The 20,109-nt window shown below is 35.8% G+C and overlaps 1 protein-coding gene across 1 annotated transcript in view; it reads left to right on the forward strand.

The window, feature by feature from the left end:
• CASD1 (CAS1 domain containing 1) overlaps positions 1-20,109 on the forward strand; it is a 57,210-nt gene that overhangs the window by 34,174 nt on the left and 2,927 nt on the right. Inside the window, exons 10-17 of the mRNA XM_047695796.1 lie at positions 860-949; positions 6,526-6,645; positions 7,619-7,775; positions 9,173-9,252; positions 11,556-11,657; positions 14,609-14,749; positions 15,291-15,368; positions 19,782-19,874. Of these exons, the coding sequence (XP_047551752.1) occupies positions 860-949; positions 6,526-6,645; positions 7,619-7,775; positions 9,173-9,252; positions 11,556-11,657; positions 14,609-14,749; positions 15,291-15,368; positions 19,782-19,874 (861 nt within the window). The remainder of the gene's footprint in view (positions 1-859; positions 950-6,525; positions 6,646-7,618; positions 7,776-9,172; positions 9,253-11,555; positions 11,658-14,608; positions 14,750-15,290; positions 15,369-19,781; positions 19,875-20,109) is intronic.

Consider the following 20,109-nt stretch of genomic DNA (forward strand, 5'->3'; position numbering starts at 1 on the left):
CACCTGGGTGGCTCAGTTGGTTAAGCGACTGCCTTCGGCTCAGGTCATGATCCTGGAGTCCTGGGATCGAGTCCCGCATCGGGCTCCCTGCTTGGCGGGGAGTCTGCTTCTCCCTCTGACCCTCCCCCTTCTCATACTCTCTCTCTCTCAAATAAATAAATAAAATCTTAAAAAATATATATATATAATTAGCAAAGGCCTATTTATATTTACATATTTATACAGTCAGATATGTACACGCACAAATTCAAATGTACATAATAATGTGGGCACTGCTTACAATATTCTGAATTTCCTATTTAGAATTACTGTAATTGCTTAGAGTATTAGTGCAACTTCTTTATAAGGCATGATTTATTTGAATTAATAAACTCTATAGTAAGAAATAGCTCTCATACGAGGATGACTAATCAGTTTTTTCATCTCCAGTGAGAATATTGTTGGGAAAATAAACTATACCAATAGACCCTTTTTTCACAATAAAGTATAAGAGAACTATAAGGTCTTTTCTAGCTGAAACTCTAAGATTTTCTTAAAGAAAATTATAAAATGCCATTTTACAGCTTTACAAACTTATCTGTCATAGTATAAATGTAATCTTAATATAAAACCTTGAGTAGCAGCTTAAATATTTAAACTCTCTTTTAGTTTATATTAAGTTGCAAATTCATATTTTATGAAATTTTCAAATTTCGTATTTTAAATAGTTTTATTATATCTTTTATCAAATCAAACGCCAGTCTTTAATTGTTTTTCCCCCAAAGGTTCTTTTGACAGGTTCTTTATATCCTGTAAGAAAAATTTACTTAATAATAGCTTCATAATGAATTTTAAAACAGATTTTGGTTCTTTTCCACAGACTAAAGTGTTAAATAGAGAACAAACAGATGAATGGAAAGGCTGGATGCAGCTTGTGATTCTGATTTACCATATCTCTGGAGCAAGTACAGTAAGTATTTTGAATTTACTTACAGAAGACATGGGAAACGGTGGGACTATACTGTTTCTTTCAGGGCATCACCTGTTTTGTGTTTTATATTCTCCATTATTTAGAGACATGTTTTATTTCCCGCCCAACCTTCATGCTTTCCCATTCTTCTCCTACCACCTGACTTTTTGAGAAGGTATAGTTTTAAGGCAATAATTTATTTGTAATACTTGGCCTTGATTTTAATTTAGTAGAAACAGCTGATAACCTAAAGGCATTATTTCATGCCACCCTGTTGGGCAGCTCATTTTAACTTAGGAAGAAACTGTATAGATGCAAAGGTTTCCAAATAGACAAGTTACAATCAGAAGAAATCAAGATGTTTATATCTATATTCTACCCTTACTTGCATTTTAGGAAGTTTGGCCAACATTTTTACTCCTTTAAAGTTTAAAAACCTTAGAACCCTTTGCCCCAGTATTCAAAGAACTCAGGTCCTAATGGACTACCATTGCACCATTGATGTGCCCTACCGTCTGAGTATCACCTCCTCCATGAGCCAGAGGACCTTTTCTTTGCTCACCTAGTGCCTTCTGTACCTGAACAAGATCATTTTTCCTTCTCCCTAGGTGTCTTAAAAGACAGGTTTCTCATGGTCTCGGAATACCTTGGATTTGTCAGGGGTAGAAAAAATGTATTTTGAGTTGTAACATTCCAGCCACATTGCAGTTAAAATAAGCTTTTGAGGGTGAACCCTGCTATCTAATAACCACTTTTCACACAAGTCTTATAGTGACAATACCAAACTAATTTCTATAAAATGGGTTTTGAAAATTTGAGAAACTCTTTCATAATTAGAGAACTACCAAACTGTTTTTTATTGCTTACATAAGCACACAACTGTAAATAGTATTTGAATCAATGATAGATTGAGGTAAGAGGGGGAGTGTTGTCTAGACAGAAATATTTTGAAATTTCCATAGCAGCAGTTAAGAAGGTAAATAGTACTGAGGATATTTTCCCTAAAAATTTTTCTCTAACAGATATCTCTAACAATTTGAAAGTAATATTATTCTTCATCGAGTCTTTTCGTCATTTTCAAAAATTGTCAGTGATTTTATGGATGGTTTGTTTGAAGGGCAGAAGGTAAAAGAATGAAGTATAATTTATACTGAAATTGTATGGCTCTGATAAGTGTATTTGCGGCAGCAGTGAAATTCCTGTGACACAGCGGCTGAGGGGGACCTAGTGTGTTCACGTGGTTACAGAAGATCCCAGACAGTAGAAGAGATGTGAGGATAGTAAGATTTAGTGTATAAGCCCAGTTCAGAATTTGCAGGATATATCTGTCAAATTCTCTTAAAAGTAAGTAGAGATGAATATTGAATCCTAGAAATATCTCTGACATATGAATAAAGATTAGATTAATTGGAGAGGGAAAAAAGGCTTTGTTTTAAGAAAATGCCACTTAGAGACATAATTAATTGCTGACATATTAAAGGGTGATACTCCTATTTAAAAAAATCAGATAGAAAGAATTAATGGCAGATTAAGTTCCTCAATTCAGTGATTCCAGAAAGAATTTGGATCATAAAAAGATGAAGGCAATTTGGCATTCTATTATAATCATTTGCCAAGCTAGCATTCTAATTCTAATATATCTTAGACTACATCCCAATATATTCTAAACTACAGTTTTTAAAAATTCCTGTTCTGGAAGGACATACTTTTCATTAACAGACCATTTGTTATGGTTAATTAACATATTCCTGTTCTTTTATATAATAGGATTTTGTGGTTAAAAATTACCTGTATCTACATCAGCAAAGCATTATTAGCATGGGTTATAATGTATTTTGGGGACTTGATTCTTGGATATTTGAGGGATTACCCTCATTAAAAACTCTTCTTAACTGCCACAGTTATTTTAATTAGCTAATCTTAATGTTTTTATTTTGAGTAAAATATGTCAAACTTTAGCTGTGCCGTGTTTTTATACTAAAATAGAAACCATAAAAAATTACAGAGCATTATTAAAATAATCCAGATGGTCTGGCAGATTGCAGTTGTTGGTATAAACATCCCTTTAAGACATAATTTATAGGAAATATGGATAAAATACTGTGAATTTAATATGGAGAGTACAGCAAGTTAGGTTTATACAGTAGAAGATTTTGTGTTCCACTGTGGGTTTTTTTCCTTTGAGAGTTTATAAGTAAATTGCATGAAGGAATCTGAATAAAAGATCTTGAGGAAAAATTTGTGGGACTAGAAAAAGAATAGAATCAAAAGCTAGTCTAGCTATTCATTATAATGCCATTGGAATTCCAAATATATTTTCATACTAAAATTTTGTTGTAATACTTGACTCCTAAAAGATAAAAAGAAAAATAATTTGGATTAAAGGAGAATACAGAGGAATGACAACTAAGTGCAATGTGTGATCCTTGATTCAAGATTGCTAAAAAAAATCTTTTTTAAACCACAAAGGATGCTACTGGGACAATCAGATATTTGAATGCAGATTGTACAATAGATGCTGCTATATTCATATTAAATCTTGGTTATGATAATGATAATATGGTCATTTAAGAAACTATTCTTCTTAAAAGATACTTGCTAAAATGTTAAAGGATAATGTCATATAGTCTACAACATTCTTTAAAATGGGTCAGCATAGTAGATGGGTGCCCATTGTACTGTTCTTACAGTTTTTCTGTTGTCTGAAAATATGTTAAAATAAAAACTTGAGAGAAGTAGTACGTGAAATTTGTAATATTTCGACATTGGCAAGTACTTGGTAGATTATTGTGATGGTGTTTAATTTAAATGAATACATTTACTGTTTTAAATGTAATAACCAAGTCTCGACTCTGTAGGCCCAGCCCCAGTCCTGAAGGGATTTCAAAGCATGTTTTATGGACAGTGGTTAAAGTAACTGGGAATAGTTAGCCTAGGTTGGACAGATGTTTTCAGATACTTACAGAACAATCAGATAAATGATTGACTGTGTACAAATGGCTCTAGAGCTAGACTCTCCATTATGGAAACTACTAGCCACATGTGGCTATTGAGCCCTTGAAGTATAGTTGGTTGGAATTGAGATGTTCTGTGAACGTGAAAAGATATATCAATTAAGTATGATTCATTGTGATAAATGCATGCTAAGTTCAAAAACTTTGTGTAAACAATATGAAATTTCTTACTACATGCTTATTACATATTGAAAAGATAATATTTTTAAAATATTTAAATACATTGTATTTTTAAAATTAGTTTTATTTCTTTTAGTTTTTTTAAATATTCTGGTAACCATATTGAAATGGTACTATGTGGCTCACATTTTATCTCAGTTGCATAGCACTGTCCTACAGAGCTGAAGTTGGTAGCTTTTATGCAGTTAGATTTCAGCTTTTCTTGAAAAGGAACTTTATGGTAGTAAATGATCAGCTGAAAATGGAATGGATTGCCTTGGGAATTTGTATGTTTTCTGCTATTAAAAAGTGTTCAAGGGGGCGCCTTCGTGGCTCAGTTGGTTAAGTATCCAACTCTTGATTTTGGTCATGATCTCAGGGTTGTGAGATCAAGCCTCGTGTAGGGCTCCACGCTAGGTTATGGAACCTGCTAATCCCTCTGCTCCATCCTTCCCTACCTTCAAAAAAAAAAAAAAAAGAAGAAGAAGAAAAGAAAAGAAAATAGTTCAGATACTTGAAGGGAATATTTTAGAGTACTTTCAAAAATAAGGTAATAGGTTTAGATTTGAGGTTATTTTAAGATGACATTTGTACTTTCATCATCACTGTGATTCTAGTATGTTACTCCTTCACTGAAAAATTTCTGATTTAATGATGAGATTAGACATTTAAAAAGAACTAATGATAAAGGGCAATAAATAAAAACTATGTTTGGTATAGAGACTGTGAGTGCTTTAAGAACGCCACGGAAGGAACAATGACTTTCATCTGAGAGTAAAGATAGGGAATTTGGGGGGCACCTGGATGGCTCAGTGGGTTAAAGCCTCTGCCTTCAGCTCGGGTCATGATCTCAGGGTCCTGGGATTGAGTCCCTCGTTGGGCTTTCTGATCAGCGGGGAGCCTGCTTCCCTCTCTCTCTCTGCCTGCCTCTCTGCCTACTTGTGATCACTCTCTCTGTCAAATAAATAAATAAAATCTTAAAAAAAAAAATAGGGAATTTTGAACAGGGCTCAAAGAAGAATGGGATTTGAGTAAATAGGATAAAAATAAAAACAGGATTTGAATAAGCAAAATGTGGTCACAAGAACATTCCAGGGTAGAAGAAAGAGATAAACAAAGGAAAGGTGACAGGGAGACACAAGAAGGGCCAGTATGGGAGACAGAGAATCTTAAGAATTTGGCTAGAATGTAGGCGGTAGTGAAGAATTGATGACCTAGTCTAAATTCAGGGATTTCTGCCTTCTCAAGAAAGAAAAAAGATGCGTTCAAGGGTGCATTCAAGGATATATGTAAAAGATACATATATTCAGGGACTTGTAAAATCTATCTAGGTGTCTACTTAGTTATTTTTTCCTACAAAGTATCACTTGGGGAAGACACAGTAGCTGGAAGTGGCCATAAGCAGTATCAGTGCTGGATGGTTACAGAGGTGATCAGATAAATCTATAAAATGGAAGCCAAAACATCTTTATGTGAACTAAGGGATTATCCCTGAAAGAATGATCTTACAATTGCAATGGTTGGTTGTCACTAAATAAGGCTTTTAAATATCATTTAAAAAAAAAGTACTGGTTGTATTGTGGCGATCATGAATATCCACATAAAGGACCAATGGCTGACGGACAGGGTGAACCACAGTGTTCGAGAGCTATGAGAGTTAGGACTTATGAATCAGATGATATTGTCAGTGGTTCCCATAAAATATAGATCAGAGATGTGTTACATTTCATTTAACTTTATAAGTGGAGCTAGGATACTCTGAAAAACCATCATAAATGACTCTAAGGGCCTTGGTCATGGTGAAACATTGATGTGGGAGTGTAAAATAAAATCGATTGATAAGTTAAAGGTGGGAGGAAAATATTTCTAAATTATGTTTGCATATGTTTTTAATATAAATTTTTTGCTAAATATTATATATTGTGAGTAGTTATATGACAATTTACAAATCTAAAGTCTGTGTATTTGAGGGGGCCGACTTCTGTTTTGTTTTTTTATCTTATTGGGAAAATGGGAAATCTATAGTTACCTTGTATTCAGTGTATCTGGTGATTAATAATTATGGATACCATATATTTAATTCCAAGTGGAGGAAACGTACAGAGTGTTTCACGTTTATTAACTCTTGCATTCCTCATAAGAACCTTGTTTTGCGGTTTAGAAAACTCACTTAAAGTCTCATAGCTAGTAAGTGGCGAAACCAGAATTTGAATGAGGTCTGATTCCAAAGTCTACATTTTTTTTAAACTCTTGCTATGTTGCGTAAGTTTCAAAAATAAATCTTTTCATTGAGCTCATGCCAACTGGTAACGGTGATCCATTGTCTTGATTAAATGTATTGGCTATGATAATTCAAAGTATAGTTAGTGCCAACATATTTTTCCTATTTATTCTTGTCAACAGTTTTTGCCTGTGTACATGCACATCCGGGTCCTGGTTGCTGCATACCTCTTTCAGACAGGGTACGGGCATTTCTCATACTTTTGGATCAAAGGAGACTTTGGAATTTATAGAGTCTGTCAGGTAGGAATGTATTCAGCTCTTTTTCTTTCATTTTGGCATGAAAATATAAATATGGTCATTATAAGGGCACGACTAATTTGAATTTATGAAATTACACTTTAAAGTGTTATTTCTGTGTTCTGTGGTTAATAATTTGAGATAAATAATTTATTACTGAGGGAAGGGAAAATGTAATTTAGATGAGTGCCTAATAAAGGCACTAGTACACAAGGGACAACATTGCTAATTCGGTTCAGTTTCGTAGAAATGTACAGCTACCTGGGATTATTATAATATGTTTTCTTTTTGAAAAGGATTAATATTTATTAAGTTTCTACCTTGTGCTGGGCACTGTCTGAATATTATTTTATTTACCCCACATTACAACCCAGAGTTGTGGTTTTCATGTTTACAGAAAGGACACTGAGGCTCAGAGAAGCTAAATAATTTGCCTATGGTCACATAGTAATGGTACAGCTCTAATATCAATCTGCTCAGATCCTCTGTTCTTTGAATGACATCACACTGTCTGAAATAACTGTTACAGGGGTCCCAAAGCCACTTTTTAATTTGAGTAATATTATTTTGTATCTATGACAACTCTCAATTTAATCCTAAGTGGGGTAAATCAACATCAAACAGAGATGAAATGGACACCCTTTTGTTGAGGTAATCTAATCTCTGCTTATAAACTGTAGCCCTAGGAAGGAGGCTTATGATTCTTCCCCAGCATTTAACAAGATGGCAGTTATAGCCAGAGGACAGCTCAGGCTGGTGCTTTGCTTGGATTTAGTTAATATAATGATGTATAAATATTTTATATTCAACTCTTTACAATGATTGTAGAACAAATGTAATTTTAAGGATTAGTAAAATATACTTGTACAGTTATTACTTTAGTCTTAAATAAATGTTTATACTCTGTCAGAGAGAATCTGTCTTTACTCTTCATGCATACCTAGAACGAAAACCATTCTCTTCTCCTTTTTAATAGGTCTTATTTCGTCTCAATTTCCTGGTCGTGGTGTTATGCATAGTGATGGATCGGCCTTATCAATTCTATTATTTCGTCCCCTTGGTCACTGTATGGTTCATGGTCATATATGTTACTTTAGCCCTATGGCCACAAATAATCCAAAAAAAAGCAAATGGTAAATATACTCTCTTCGTGTTAATAAATATTCTTTTAATGTACTGAATTTCTTTTTAGTTGTTAAAGGCTATTTTTTATTGAGACAGAATTTAAATTTATGTGTAGTGTTGACATTTGAAACTTTGTTCGTAAACAGTCTTTTTTAAAATGTTACAGCTAGCTAATTCAAGTGATATAACAGGGCAGATCAATAGTTTGCATGTATACTGTCTGTGTGTGTTCTTTTTTTTTTTAATCTAAATTTTTCAAAGTCATTTTACATATCAGCTAATGCAACAGTTTTCAAACCGTCTTATACAGAGCCAGAGTGAAGAACACTAGAAGAGAGAAGAGCCAGCCAAATAGGGCTCCAGGCCCCTCCATCCTTCCCCAGTCTTTGGCAGCTCTGCTTTATTTGATTTTTTACCTATATTGGGAATTTTGGAGGAGCATTCATTTGCAAAAAGGCTTTTTGTGTTAGCTAGGTTTAAAGAGCACTGATATAATTTATCTTCTAGACCACCCTTAACACAGTTACTCTCAACCTGTTGTACATACAAGGAAACCTAAGTGCCTGGAAGGTCGGTCATCACCTTCAAGCTCCTCATAGACAGTTACTGATGATGTTCACAGTGAGGTCGTGCGCATCTATCATAATGCTTCTTTCCCTCAAGATCATATCATTGAAATAAAAGCTTCCTTCTTTTGGAAAAATTGAAAGTTGTTGTTTTTAATAATTTTTAACTTAACCAAAAAACTGTATATTAGAAATAGTTTCCACTGACTTCCATTATAATGTCAAATAACTTTTTCAGGTAAGATTTGAATTCCAGCCTTTCATCAAGCCCATGAATGTCTTTGAACAGCCTCTGTCACTGAATACCTCGATACAAATCTAGCGTATGAATCAAATGAAATCAATACATATGAACTGTGAACACATAACTTAAAATATGCGTGTGTTAAAATACATCTTAAGGTTAAACCCTGATCCTTTAGGGAGTTCTTAAGCTCTCTCCTAGGAACTCTAATGTTTCAGACATATTACCTAAGCTATATTCAACATGAATATTAGAATGATGTTGAACATATTGTTCCAAATTTTGTTGTGCCCTCGAATAATAAATAGGTATAATGGAACCCAGGAGGTATTTTCTGATGTGTTTACAGTGGATGAACAGGAGATACAGAGGGTGTCAGGCATAGGTTGTGGCCTCTTCCTAGCAAGGAGGCTCCAGCTTTTCCTTCTGGCCCTTCTTATAATTTATACCACTTACATATAATTTATGTATCCTGTGGGCAGCCTTCAGTGATTTTAAGAACTATGCAGGGTGTTCATATGTTAACCAGAGACTCTTAATATGTTTTCTAATGTAAATTTATACCTTTTAGTAAATTAAGTATTTTCTCTCTTAGGAAATTGTTTCTGGCATTTTGGCTTACTGTTGAAACTAGCCTTCTTGCTGTTATGTATATGTTTTTTGGCATATTCTCAGGTTTGTACAGTCTTTTCAGTTTATATTTTGTTCTATTTTATTTTAAAGTTCAAGTCTATTAAAGTATGTGAGAAGAGTCAGAGCTTTTTTTGAGCTTCATTTTTTAATGACTGTAATAAAAGTGTCACTCTGTAGTTGACTACTCAGTGTAGTTCTTTTGAGACCTATCTACTTTTGTTACCACTGTTTTTGTTGTAAGAGCAATTTAAAGCTCTTCCTCTGGCAATTGTTCAGAATCCATTTTACTTGACTTTGATCAATCAGACGTTTATTGAACGCCTCTTATACGACACTACTCTAAGTGGAGATCAAAATTCTCCTGACAGAATTTGCAGCTTGGTTTGTGCATTATTCATTGCATCAGAGTGTTACTTGATTTTTCCATAACTGCATAGAGTAAAATTTGGGCCGTTAGCAAAACCAGCTCAGGAGCAAATGGGTTGGTATAGATGTAGTATGTTTAATTTAATAAAACTTTGGGTCATTTTCGCATCTCTGCTGTCTTATCCCCCTAGTATGATGGTTGAGGTTTTCTCAGCTACTTAAGCAAGATGGCCAGCTGCTACCTGCTGGTCAGTCCACCAGGCAAACAGATTATTTGGGCAGCATGATATTTATCATAAAATATTCTCATTTGAATGCCTATAGGTTATGACATATTCTGCAGTTGGCTCCCATCCCCAGCATTTCCTGTCTTGGGCTTCACTGTGTCAGGGGCAAATGCCACATAAGCATCACGTGTGTGAGTGTGTGTGTGTGTGTGTGTGTGTGTGCGTGCGTATGTGATCTTATTAGCTGGTTTTTGTTGGTTTGTTTTGTAGGCTTTCATACTTTATTTTCATACTTAGAAATAAAGCATTTTTATTTCAGCCTGACCTCCAAGGTTTTTTACAGGAGATTTATAAAGTAATAAGGAAATGACAGCAAACGTATGAAGAAATAGCCAGGTAACTGCAACAGCTGCTTGACATTTACTCATTAAAATTCCAGACACTGAGGTGCATCTGAGGGAGAGAAGGGAAGGTGAACCAGGGGTTCAATAACAAGACTAAGAAGGTTTCCCCAGCTTTGGATCACTGGAAAAAAAGAGAAAAGTCATGGCCTGGTATAGCCCAGTGTCTTGCACAAAATGGGTGCTCACTAAATACTTGCCCATTGATCACATAAGAAACAAATTTTTAATCAGAAATAATATTTTAAATGATAAGTGTGTCACATATATCCGATCTATAAGACCATATATCTCTAATAGATACTATATATTTCTGTTTCATATTGATTTTATATTTTATATTTCTGTATTTCACATACATATCATATATATGATCTGTAAGTTCTTAATATTACAACTCTTGGTAAGAATCATCCTCCATTTTCTGAGGCATAGATTTTGATAGAACCTCTATGTAATAAGGTATAAGTATTTTAAATTCTTAAATGGTTAATGGAGAATATTGCATTTCATTAAAATAAGAAACTTCTATGGATTCAGCATTACCTAAAATACAATGCTGGGTTTGTTTTTTTTTTTCTTTTAATAGCCTTTTTAAAAAACTGTTATGTTACATTTTTTATGCTGTGGCATTAGGTCTAATAATGGAGCACTCCTTAATAGAGTTTGTTGCATTCTTTAGTCTGGAAATTGAGGTTTTTGTTCTCTTCTTTGAAAGACTTCATTAATGTGCAGGAATGCTCCCAAGACTTCTGCCCCTTCATTCCCAGATTTTCTAGGCTTGTCAGATTAAGAGGGTACCATTCACTAAGTTGACCACAGTAAAATTGTAAACTTTGTTTCAAAGGCTAGTAATGGCATTTGGGTATGGTTGATTGAGTAAGGTGACTAATTCAGAGCATTCTTTTAACTCAAATGGTTAATTATAGATTATTAACATTTAGAGGGGAAAAAAGCCTATTTTAACCTTAACCATCATTCTCTAGGATATTGATATTATATTGGCTAAGGTCTTTTGTATTTTGGTGTTTTGCTCAGTAAATATTAGCTGTTCGTATACTAGATTAAAAACCTTAAATGGAAGAATTTTCCAGTTACTAGCTTGCCTTTTTTTTTTTATTTTGCAGTCTCAGTAGCCTTTCATGTGCAGTGAAAGTAAATTAACAAAAAGTTTTAAGTCATCTTTGTTAGCCTTTAGTAAAATAAACTTCTTTTCAAATGAAAGAGAATTTTTAAATTGTAAATGACTCTCATATAATCCTAACTTTAGAAAACTATAATTTATAATCGATTTAGAAAATAAGTATTGACTCATACCATCTTAATCTGTGTTCTGGATTCCTTTTCCTAGGGTGCATTTGAGAAGATCTTTTCTCTTTGGCCATTGTCCAAGTGTTTTGAACTGAAAGGGAATGTATATGAATGGTGGTTCAGATGGAGGTTAGACCGTTACGTATGTATTTACCTTGTGATCTTTTGCCATTTCAAATTATACTTAAAAAAATTATTTGGAAAATTTTTTTTTTTTAGTTTTAGAATAAGGAAACATGTTGACTTGGCAAATTAAAGCAGCCCTGCTCTCCCGTCTCTTTTTATAGCAGAGAAAGTGTGTGCATGGGTGTGTATATCAGCAGGAAAATACTGTAAAAATGTTGTCTATAAAGGGGCCTTTGTTTGAGTCCTAATTTTGACTTATAAATGATCCCTCATAGGGGTGCCTGGCTGGCTCAGTTGGTGAAGTGATCTCCGGGTCATGAGTTGGAGCCCCACGTCAGGCATAGAGATTACTTAAATAAATAAACTTTAAAAAAAAATCCCTCATGTATATGCTTCAGCCATTCAACACAATATTTATTGAGCCCCGATATAAGCTCTAGATGTTGGTTTTGTGAGGAATATAGTAGAGAAAGAAGACATACCAGCAGGTTTCTAAGCCTTACAATCAGTTTTAAAACCCAAGATTACTACTTACAATTAGGTGCTAAATTACACAATGTGGATTTTGTCATAGCAACATGCAAAGAAGAGAGACCAGTGTCATAGGTGTTTCTGTGAATTTAATCTTAAAGGGAAGTGAAGATTCACTTGGCCAAGAAAATGTAAAACATCTAGCACAGCATTTGGAAAATAATGGACACTGAATAAATATTAATTACCTCTCCTCGCTCTTTCCCCTTCGTCTGCCATATTTCACTCATCCTTTTTTTCATTCAACAAATGTTTTTTTTTTTTTTTAAAGATTTTATTTATTTATTTGACAGAGATCATAGGCAGGCAGAGAGGCAGGCAGAGAGAGAGGAGGAAGCAGGCTCCTTGCTGAGCAGAGAGCCCGATGCGGGCTCGATCCCAGGACCCCGAGACCATGACCCGAGCCGAAGGCAGCGGCTTAACCCACTGAGCCACCCAGGCGCCCCAACAAATGTTTTCTTAATGCCTGTTCTGTGCCATTTCTGGTTTCTAATATGTGTGTACTTGCCAGTGTACTACAGGGCATTTCAAAACCACAGATGAGAAAAAGTTTTGCTAAAGGCTTGATATCAAATAATTTTAAATTCTCAACTTTATCACTGTACTATGATACGATAGTTTGCTTTACGACCTTGTTTAAAAAAAAAAAAAAGGTTTGGGGTGCCTGGGGGGCTCAGTCAGTTAAGCGTTGGACTCTTGGTTTTCTGCTCAGGTTATGATCTCGGGTCATGGGAGGGCTCCACCCTCAGCAGGGAGGCCGGGATGCCGCTGGGAGATTCTCTCCCTCTGCCCCTCCCACCACACCCGTGCGCATATGCGCCCCTCGAAAAATAACTAAATCCTAAAAGAAGAAGAAGAAGAAAAAGAAGCTTTATGGACTTTCTAGCCCACCTTATTTTTTTCCCATTCTTGTGTATGTGTGCTCCTTCTTAAAAGCATGATCTTGGTGGTGGTAGTATTGATTTATTTGATTGAAAGGATCAACCTAAAATGTGTTTTATTTTGGGTTAGCATTTAAATTTTATCATACATCTCCATAATAGTTTTATTTATTGTTTTTGTTGTTGTTCTTTTATTCATTTTAATTCCAGTATAGTTGATGTATAGTAGTTAACAGTTGTTTTGTTTTTTTTTTAAGATTTTATTTATTCATTTGACAGAGATCACAAGTAGGCAGAGAGGCAGGCAGAGAGAGAGGAAGAAGCAGGCTCCCCACTGAGCAGAGAGCCCGATGCGGGGCTCGATCCCAGGACCCTGAGATCATGACCTGAGCCAAAGGCAGCGGCTTAACCCACTGAGCCACCCAGGGGCCCCAGTAGTTAACAGTTTTATACATTGCTCAGTGCTCATCATAAGTGTGCTATTAATCCCCATCACTTGTCTCACCTAACTCACCTCCCCTCTGGTAACCACCAGTTTGTTCTCTGTAGTTAAGAGTCTGTTTTTTGGTTTATCTCCTTTTTTCTTTGTTCATTTGTTTTGTTTCTTAAATTACCCACATGAATGAAGTCATATGGTATCTGTCTTTTCTGATTGACTAAATTTCACTTAGCATTATACCCTCTAGATCCATCCATGCTATTACAAATGCATTTTTTATGCCTGAGCAATATTCCATTTTATAGATAGATAGATAGATAGATAGATCTTCTTTATCCATTTATCAGTCGATGGATACTTGGACAGTTTCCGTAATTTGGCTATTGTAGATAATGCTGCTATAAACATTGGGGTGCATATATCTTTTTGAGTTAGTGTTTTTGTGTTCTGCAGATAGGTATCAGTAGTGGAATTACTGGATAAAAGTCCTAGTTTTAATTTTTTCGCGGAAGCTCCGTGCTATTTTCCACTGCAGCTGCGCTGTCTGCTTTCCCACCAGCAGTGCACAAGGGTTCCTTTTTCTCCTTTTCCTTCCCAACACTTGTTGTTTCTTGTGTTTTTATCATTTTTTTGAAATTATCTTTATTTCTTCACTTGCTGCTGAGACTGCTCAAGTGAAGCAGCTTATCTCATATGTTACAAGAGCCGTTTGCTGTCCTATTGCAGATAGTTTCCAAAAGTCATTGACTTTATGTCATTTCTTGAAGTTTAAGTCTCTCATAGAAACTTTCAGCTTGGGGCACTTGGGTGGCTCAGTGGATTTAGCCACTGCCTTCGGCTCAGGTCATGATCTCAGGGTCCTGGGATCGAGTCCCGCATCGGGCTCTCTGCTCAGCAGGAAGCCTGCTTCCCCCCCACCCACACCCCTGCCTGACTCTCTGCCTACTGGTGATCTCTCTCTCTGTCAAATAAATAAAATCTTAAAAAAAAAAAAAAACAAAAAAAAACTTTAAGCTTTTAACTTATTTTTGTACATATTGTCCCCATTTACCAAATATTTATGCCATTTACTGAAAAATAGCCATTTAAAACAAATTTTCTCTTCCTATTTTTCAGGTAGTCTTTCATGGAATGTTGTTTGCTTTCATCTATCTGGCTTTACAGAAGCGTCAAGTACTTTCCGAAGGAAAGGGTGAACCTCTTTTTTCAAACAAAATTTCCAATTTTCTATTGTTTATTTCAGTAGTTTCTTTCTTGGTAAGTTTCAAAATGTAATCTGGTAATTTTTCAAAGTCCTAAATGGTACAGAAAATTAACTTTAAGAAATAGGAATTTAATCAATTTTTTAATATAGAAAATCTTTACTTTTTAAAGATCCTTTTACTCTGTAGTTTTCTAATTGAACAAAAACGCCAAGAGAATGTATGTATAAGTTAAATATGAAGAATAACTGAGGTTTCAGTGAAATAGAAATTTTTAAAGTTATAATAAATTTGGGGAAAAATATAATGTAAGATATTTGACAGGAAGAGCCATCACTGTGTCATGATCACTCTTTCCAGAAAAGCACAGACCTATGCTCCTCTTTCTCTGCTTTCTTTTATTTGAGCAGTTGAACAAACCAAGTGATCACCAAACATGTGGGCAGTTTTTACTGAAGTTTTTAAAAAGCATCATGGAGTATCATGTAACAAACAGAGAAAACTATGTAAAGATGCTGAGAAAACTACCTTGTGAAGGCCTGTTTTCTTGAACTGATCTTTTTTTTTTTTTTTTTTTTTTTTTTTTTTTGGTTTAGACCTATTCCATCTGGGCTAGCAGTTGTAAAAACAAAGCAGAGTGCAATGAACTCCATCCATCTGTGTCTGTGGTGCAGGTAATTGTCTTGATTTAAAAAATAAATTTTTTCTTAATTCTTGATAAGAATGCAGTCTTTAGAGGCAGTGAGATTTGAGATCAAACTATAAAATGTAGGTATATTACTTAATCTTCCTAAGCCCTACCTTCCTTTACTGTCCTGGGATGTTAAAATCTCTTTTAAAGGATTGTTATATTAAATGTATGGAAATGATTGGTGTTGGTAACTTAGGAGGCACTTCAAAAATGTTAGTTCTCCTCATATTTGCTTTGTCCTCATTTACTCCTATTTCTTCACTTACTTATTTAAATATAACTATTGATGTATTAAGTCCCGTGCTGTATGTACATGTACATACATGTGTAAGAAGTTCAGTGTTAAGATGCGCACAGCTCCTGCCCTCATGGAATTTACATTCTAACAAAGATATGGACCTGTCAACATTCATTCATCAGACATTTTTTATTCATTTAACAAACATTTGATACCTACTATGCACTAGATATCAGGCCGGGGGGATACAGTGGTAACCAAATCAGACCTAGTTCCTGTCCTCCCAGAGCCTCCATTCTTCTAAGTAGTAATCATAGAATCATGTGTAATGATTAATAGGACATGATATTACAAGAGAATCTAATATGGGGATCCAACCTAGTTGGAGTTGAAGCAAGGTGTGGTCAGGGGCAGAAATTATTTCCCTGGGAAAATTAAGTGGAGAATGGAGGGATGAAGGCAGACAGCAGGAATTCAGGCTCCGTTGGGGAAGGGAGCATATTTGCATTCAGGGAATTTGAAGAAGGCCGTTTGGGCTACAGCTCCAAGAGCCAGAGTCTAGAGAAGACTGTGTTAGTGACTGGGGAGGTGGCCAGAGGCAAAGAGCAGCTCAAATCAGCCTGGCATTTTGCAGAGGTCCCTCTGGTTGTGGCTCATTATGGGACATGGTGGTAGTGTGGCGATAGTTAAGTACCGAGTGCTTTGGTAACACGTGGGACTTCTTTCCAACCTGCCCTGGTGTCAGAGCAGGGTTCCTAGACAAAGCAGTGTCTAAGCCAAGACCTAAAAACTGAGCAGTAAAGAGGAGCAAAGATGATTTCTAGAGGATCTGCTCTGAGGTCTCAAGTTCTCTGCACTACAGAACTCTTATTCCCTTAAACCTCTGTATAGTCTGTAGAACCAAGCACGTGACAGACTCTTCAAATACAATTGATAATGAAATTTTAAACACTATACTGTATTCAAGTAGCATTTTCATGACTTCTATAGACAGTAGTAGTGCTCACCAATAACTTTTTGCATAACGCGTGTGATATCATCTCTGTTACTCCTGATGGAAGGGAGGTGTTACCATTCACAGTGCACCAGTACAGAACAATATAAAGAGAGCTAAGGGAAAGAGTGGCTATAGAAGAACTCACAAGCACTCCTGAGCCTTATCACCTTCCTTTCCAGTCACTGCCCTCCGCACACTCCTATTTCCTTAGTACTTTTCCAGTGAGGGCTTCAGATCCTCTGTTGCAGAATAAAAGAATGGACTGGGAGCACAAATTGAAGCAAGTACTAATTTTATCGGCAGCTACTTCTTCTCAAGAGTGCTAGTCCCCTGTTGTAAAAAGCAGGGTATCCAGGGAGCCCCAAATTTTACATCCTTATCACGTTTCACTCTTATTCTCAGACACCAACAGGTGAGGTAGGTGTGGGGGTGTAGGTATGGATGTGATTATTAAAAATTCATATACGATTATATGTCCTTAGCATACTTATCTGAGGGGGCTTAGAAGATTAACATGCACAAGATTTCCAGTGTTTTGTTAGAAAGTATTTTCTCAGCCTGGCCCTGCTTATGGATCAATCCTTTTTTTTTTTTTTTTAAATTCAAATACAGTTAATAGTGTTATATTAGTTTCAGGTGTGTAATATAATAGTTTAACAATTCTATATATTTCTCAGTGCTCATCAAGATAGTGTACTCTTGGAGCACCTGGGTTGCTCAGTGGGTTAAGCCACTGCCTTTGGTTCAGGTCATGATCTCAGGGTCCTGGGATTGAGCCCGGCATCGGGTTCTTTGCTCAGCAGGGAGCCTGCTTCCCTTCCTCTCTCTCTCTCTGCCTGCCTCTCTGCCTACTTGTGATCTTTCTCTGTCAAATAAATAAATAAAATCTTAAAAAAAAAAAAAAAGATAGTGTACTCTTAATCCCTTTTATCTGTTTCACTCTTATAGATCAGTCCTTGAATCCTGACCTTTTAGTTTTGCCCATCAGTCTGGATAGAAATTTCCAGAAAGGCTTGCTGTAGAACAGCATACAGGTGGTTAACTATAAGTAATATATATTAAGTGCTAGCATAGTATCTAGCAAGTTACAACTGCTGAACAAATTCTAAGTGTTATTATTATTTCATTATCAAGCTAATAATGATGACTCCCTAGGCCCCAGTTGTCTTCTTCATGGCTATCATATCTTTGATTTTTCTATTCCCCTGATCACATCGTTTACTAAGTGTATGACGAAACACAGACTGGAATATGAAAAGAGATGAGTACACATTGAGAAAGGCTAGATTAAAGTTAGAAAAAAGGAAAGTGATTTGCTTGGGGCTCTTCCTGGATTTTCTGATCCTCAGACTAGTGATTTGTATTTATCTGAGTCATTCTTCTAGCATTTTACAGTTTGTGCGATACATTATAATAATAAAGTATTATTAATACTTTAATACAATATAATAATACAATAATAACTCATTGAAGGCTTTCATGTGTGAGGGCTTTATGTAGGTCTCACCTTTATGATTTTTACCATTTATATATACCACCTGTGCTGTTAATTACCTAATATGTTTCTTTAAGTGGCTCACAATGCATGTTATGATAAGTACCTTATATATGTTTTCCCATCTAATGTTTCCATCCACCTTCAAAGTAAATCTTATCCCTTGGGGCGCCTGGGTGGCTCAGTGGGTTAAAGCCGCTGCCTTCGGCTCAGGTCATGATCCCAGGGTCCTGGGATCGAGCCCCACATCGGGCTCTCTGCTCAGCAGGGAGCCTGCCTCTCTGCCTACTTGTGATCTCTGTCAAATAAATAAATAAAATCTTAAAAAAAAAAAAAAAGTAAATCATATCCCTATTCATGTGGATGAGGAAACAGACCTAAGGGAGTAAATAAAGCACCTCACCTTCAATCCCAGAACTAATACAAGGTAAACGCCAGATTCAAACTTGAGTCTCTTTGACACTACTGCCCATGAAGATCACTCAGCTTAACAGTACCTGAGGAGTTCACTTTGGTTCCTTTTTCCCAATGATAGAGTGACCCACAGATCTCCTCCTTGCTCATCCTGTATGCATTCCAGAGGCCTATTCCGAGATCCTTTGACCAGATGCCCAGAGTTATCAACACCGAATATGAGGTTTTTCTCTGAAATATAGATTTTTCAATCTTTTTATGAGAAAAGGTTTTTGAAAGGTATCTGTGAAGGCAAAAACAGTTTTTTCTTTACAATTTCTTGCTTCTTTATAAGGACAGTAGATTCTAAAGAGAGTTCTTTGCTTGATAAACTAGTTACTAAATGTGACATTGAATGAGAGGTTTAGAAAACTCAGGATTGTTCCATCTGGTACAAAAGGATGTGGGAGAACGGTGAAGGCCAGGTGCCCAAAAGCTGGAGGTTGTCTTTAGGGAGAAGAGATTGAAAGGGCAAAATATATGACATGTGAATGCAGTTCAGTATGTCATCTGCCTGGCCACATAGTGCAAACATGAGGACACCTTCAAAGTCGTGCCATTTCTCAGAGCATATTTACATGGCTGTTAATGGAAGGGGCTTTTGAGGAGTACAAGAGGGGAATATGTTGCTGCCAATCAGGCAGATACTTTATGGAAGAAGCCAAATTGTATAATGGGATTTTTTAAATTTGCCTACACAAAATATGATCTCATTTCTTTCTACACAAAGGGCCTCAGGTGGATTTATAATTTTTCAAATGTACCTAAAATTGTTCAGCCATGTGCCACCTAAAATCTGCACTAATACCCGGTATACAGACCACATGTTGAGAAATCTAGCTTGGACGGAGTTTAGAACAAAAATAACTTGCTGGGGCGCCTGGGTGGCTCAGTGGGTTAAAGCCTCTGCCTTCGGCTCAGGTCATGATCCCAGAGTCCTGGGATCAAGCCCCACATCGGGCTCTCTGCTCAGCGGGGAGCCTGCTTCCTCCTCTCTCTGCCTGCTTCTCTGCCTACTTGTGATCTCCATCTGTCAAATAAATAAATAAAAAATATTTAAAAAAATAAATAACTTGCTAAAACTTTCCCTATCGAAAAAAAAACCAACATCGTATATATATCAAATTCAAGAACATAGATAATAAAGTTATCACTTGAAGGAAAGCAAATGCTTTTATTTTTTATTTATTTTGCCTTTGTGGTTTTTCCTTAGATATTAGCCTTCATCCTAATAAGGAATATCCCTGGATATGCCCGATCAGTTTATAGCTCATTTTTTGCTTGGTTTGGAAAAATTTCATTAGAGGTTGGTACATTAATATTTTGTTTAATCTTACACAGCCAAGTGTTACGTGTGTGTGTTTGTGTGTGTGTGTGTGTGTGTGTGTGTGTGTAAATCCGAAATACATTTTTTTTTAAAAATCAAAGCTGTGTTCTTTATGGAAATACAGAGAAGAAACTCAAAACTTTCAATAGCAATAAAGTAGTATATTTCTAAAAGCTTATTTAAATGACTAAACATAGATGACTTTCAAATATTC

Source organism: Lutra lutra, chromosome 11 (genome assembly GCF_902655055.1).
Source record: "Lutra lutra chromosome 11, mLutLut1.2, whole genome shotgun sequence".
NCBI classification, from domain to species: Eukaryota; Metazoa; Chordata; class Mammalia; order Carnivora; family Mustelidae; genus Lutra; species Lutra lutra.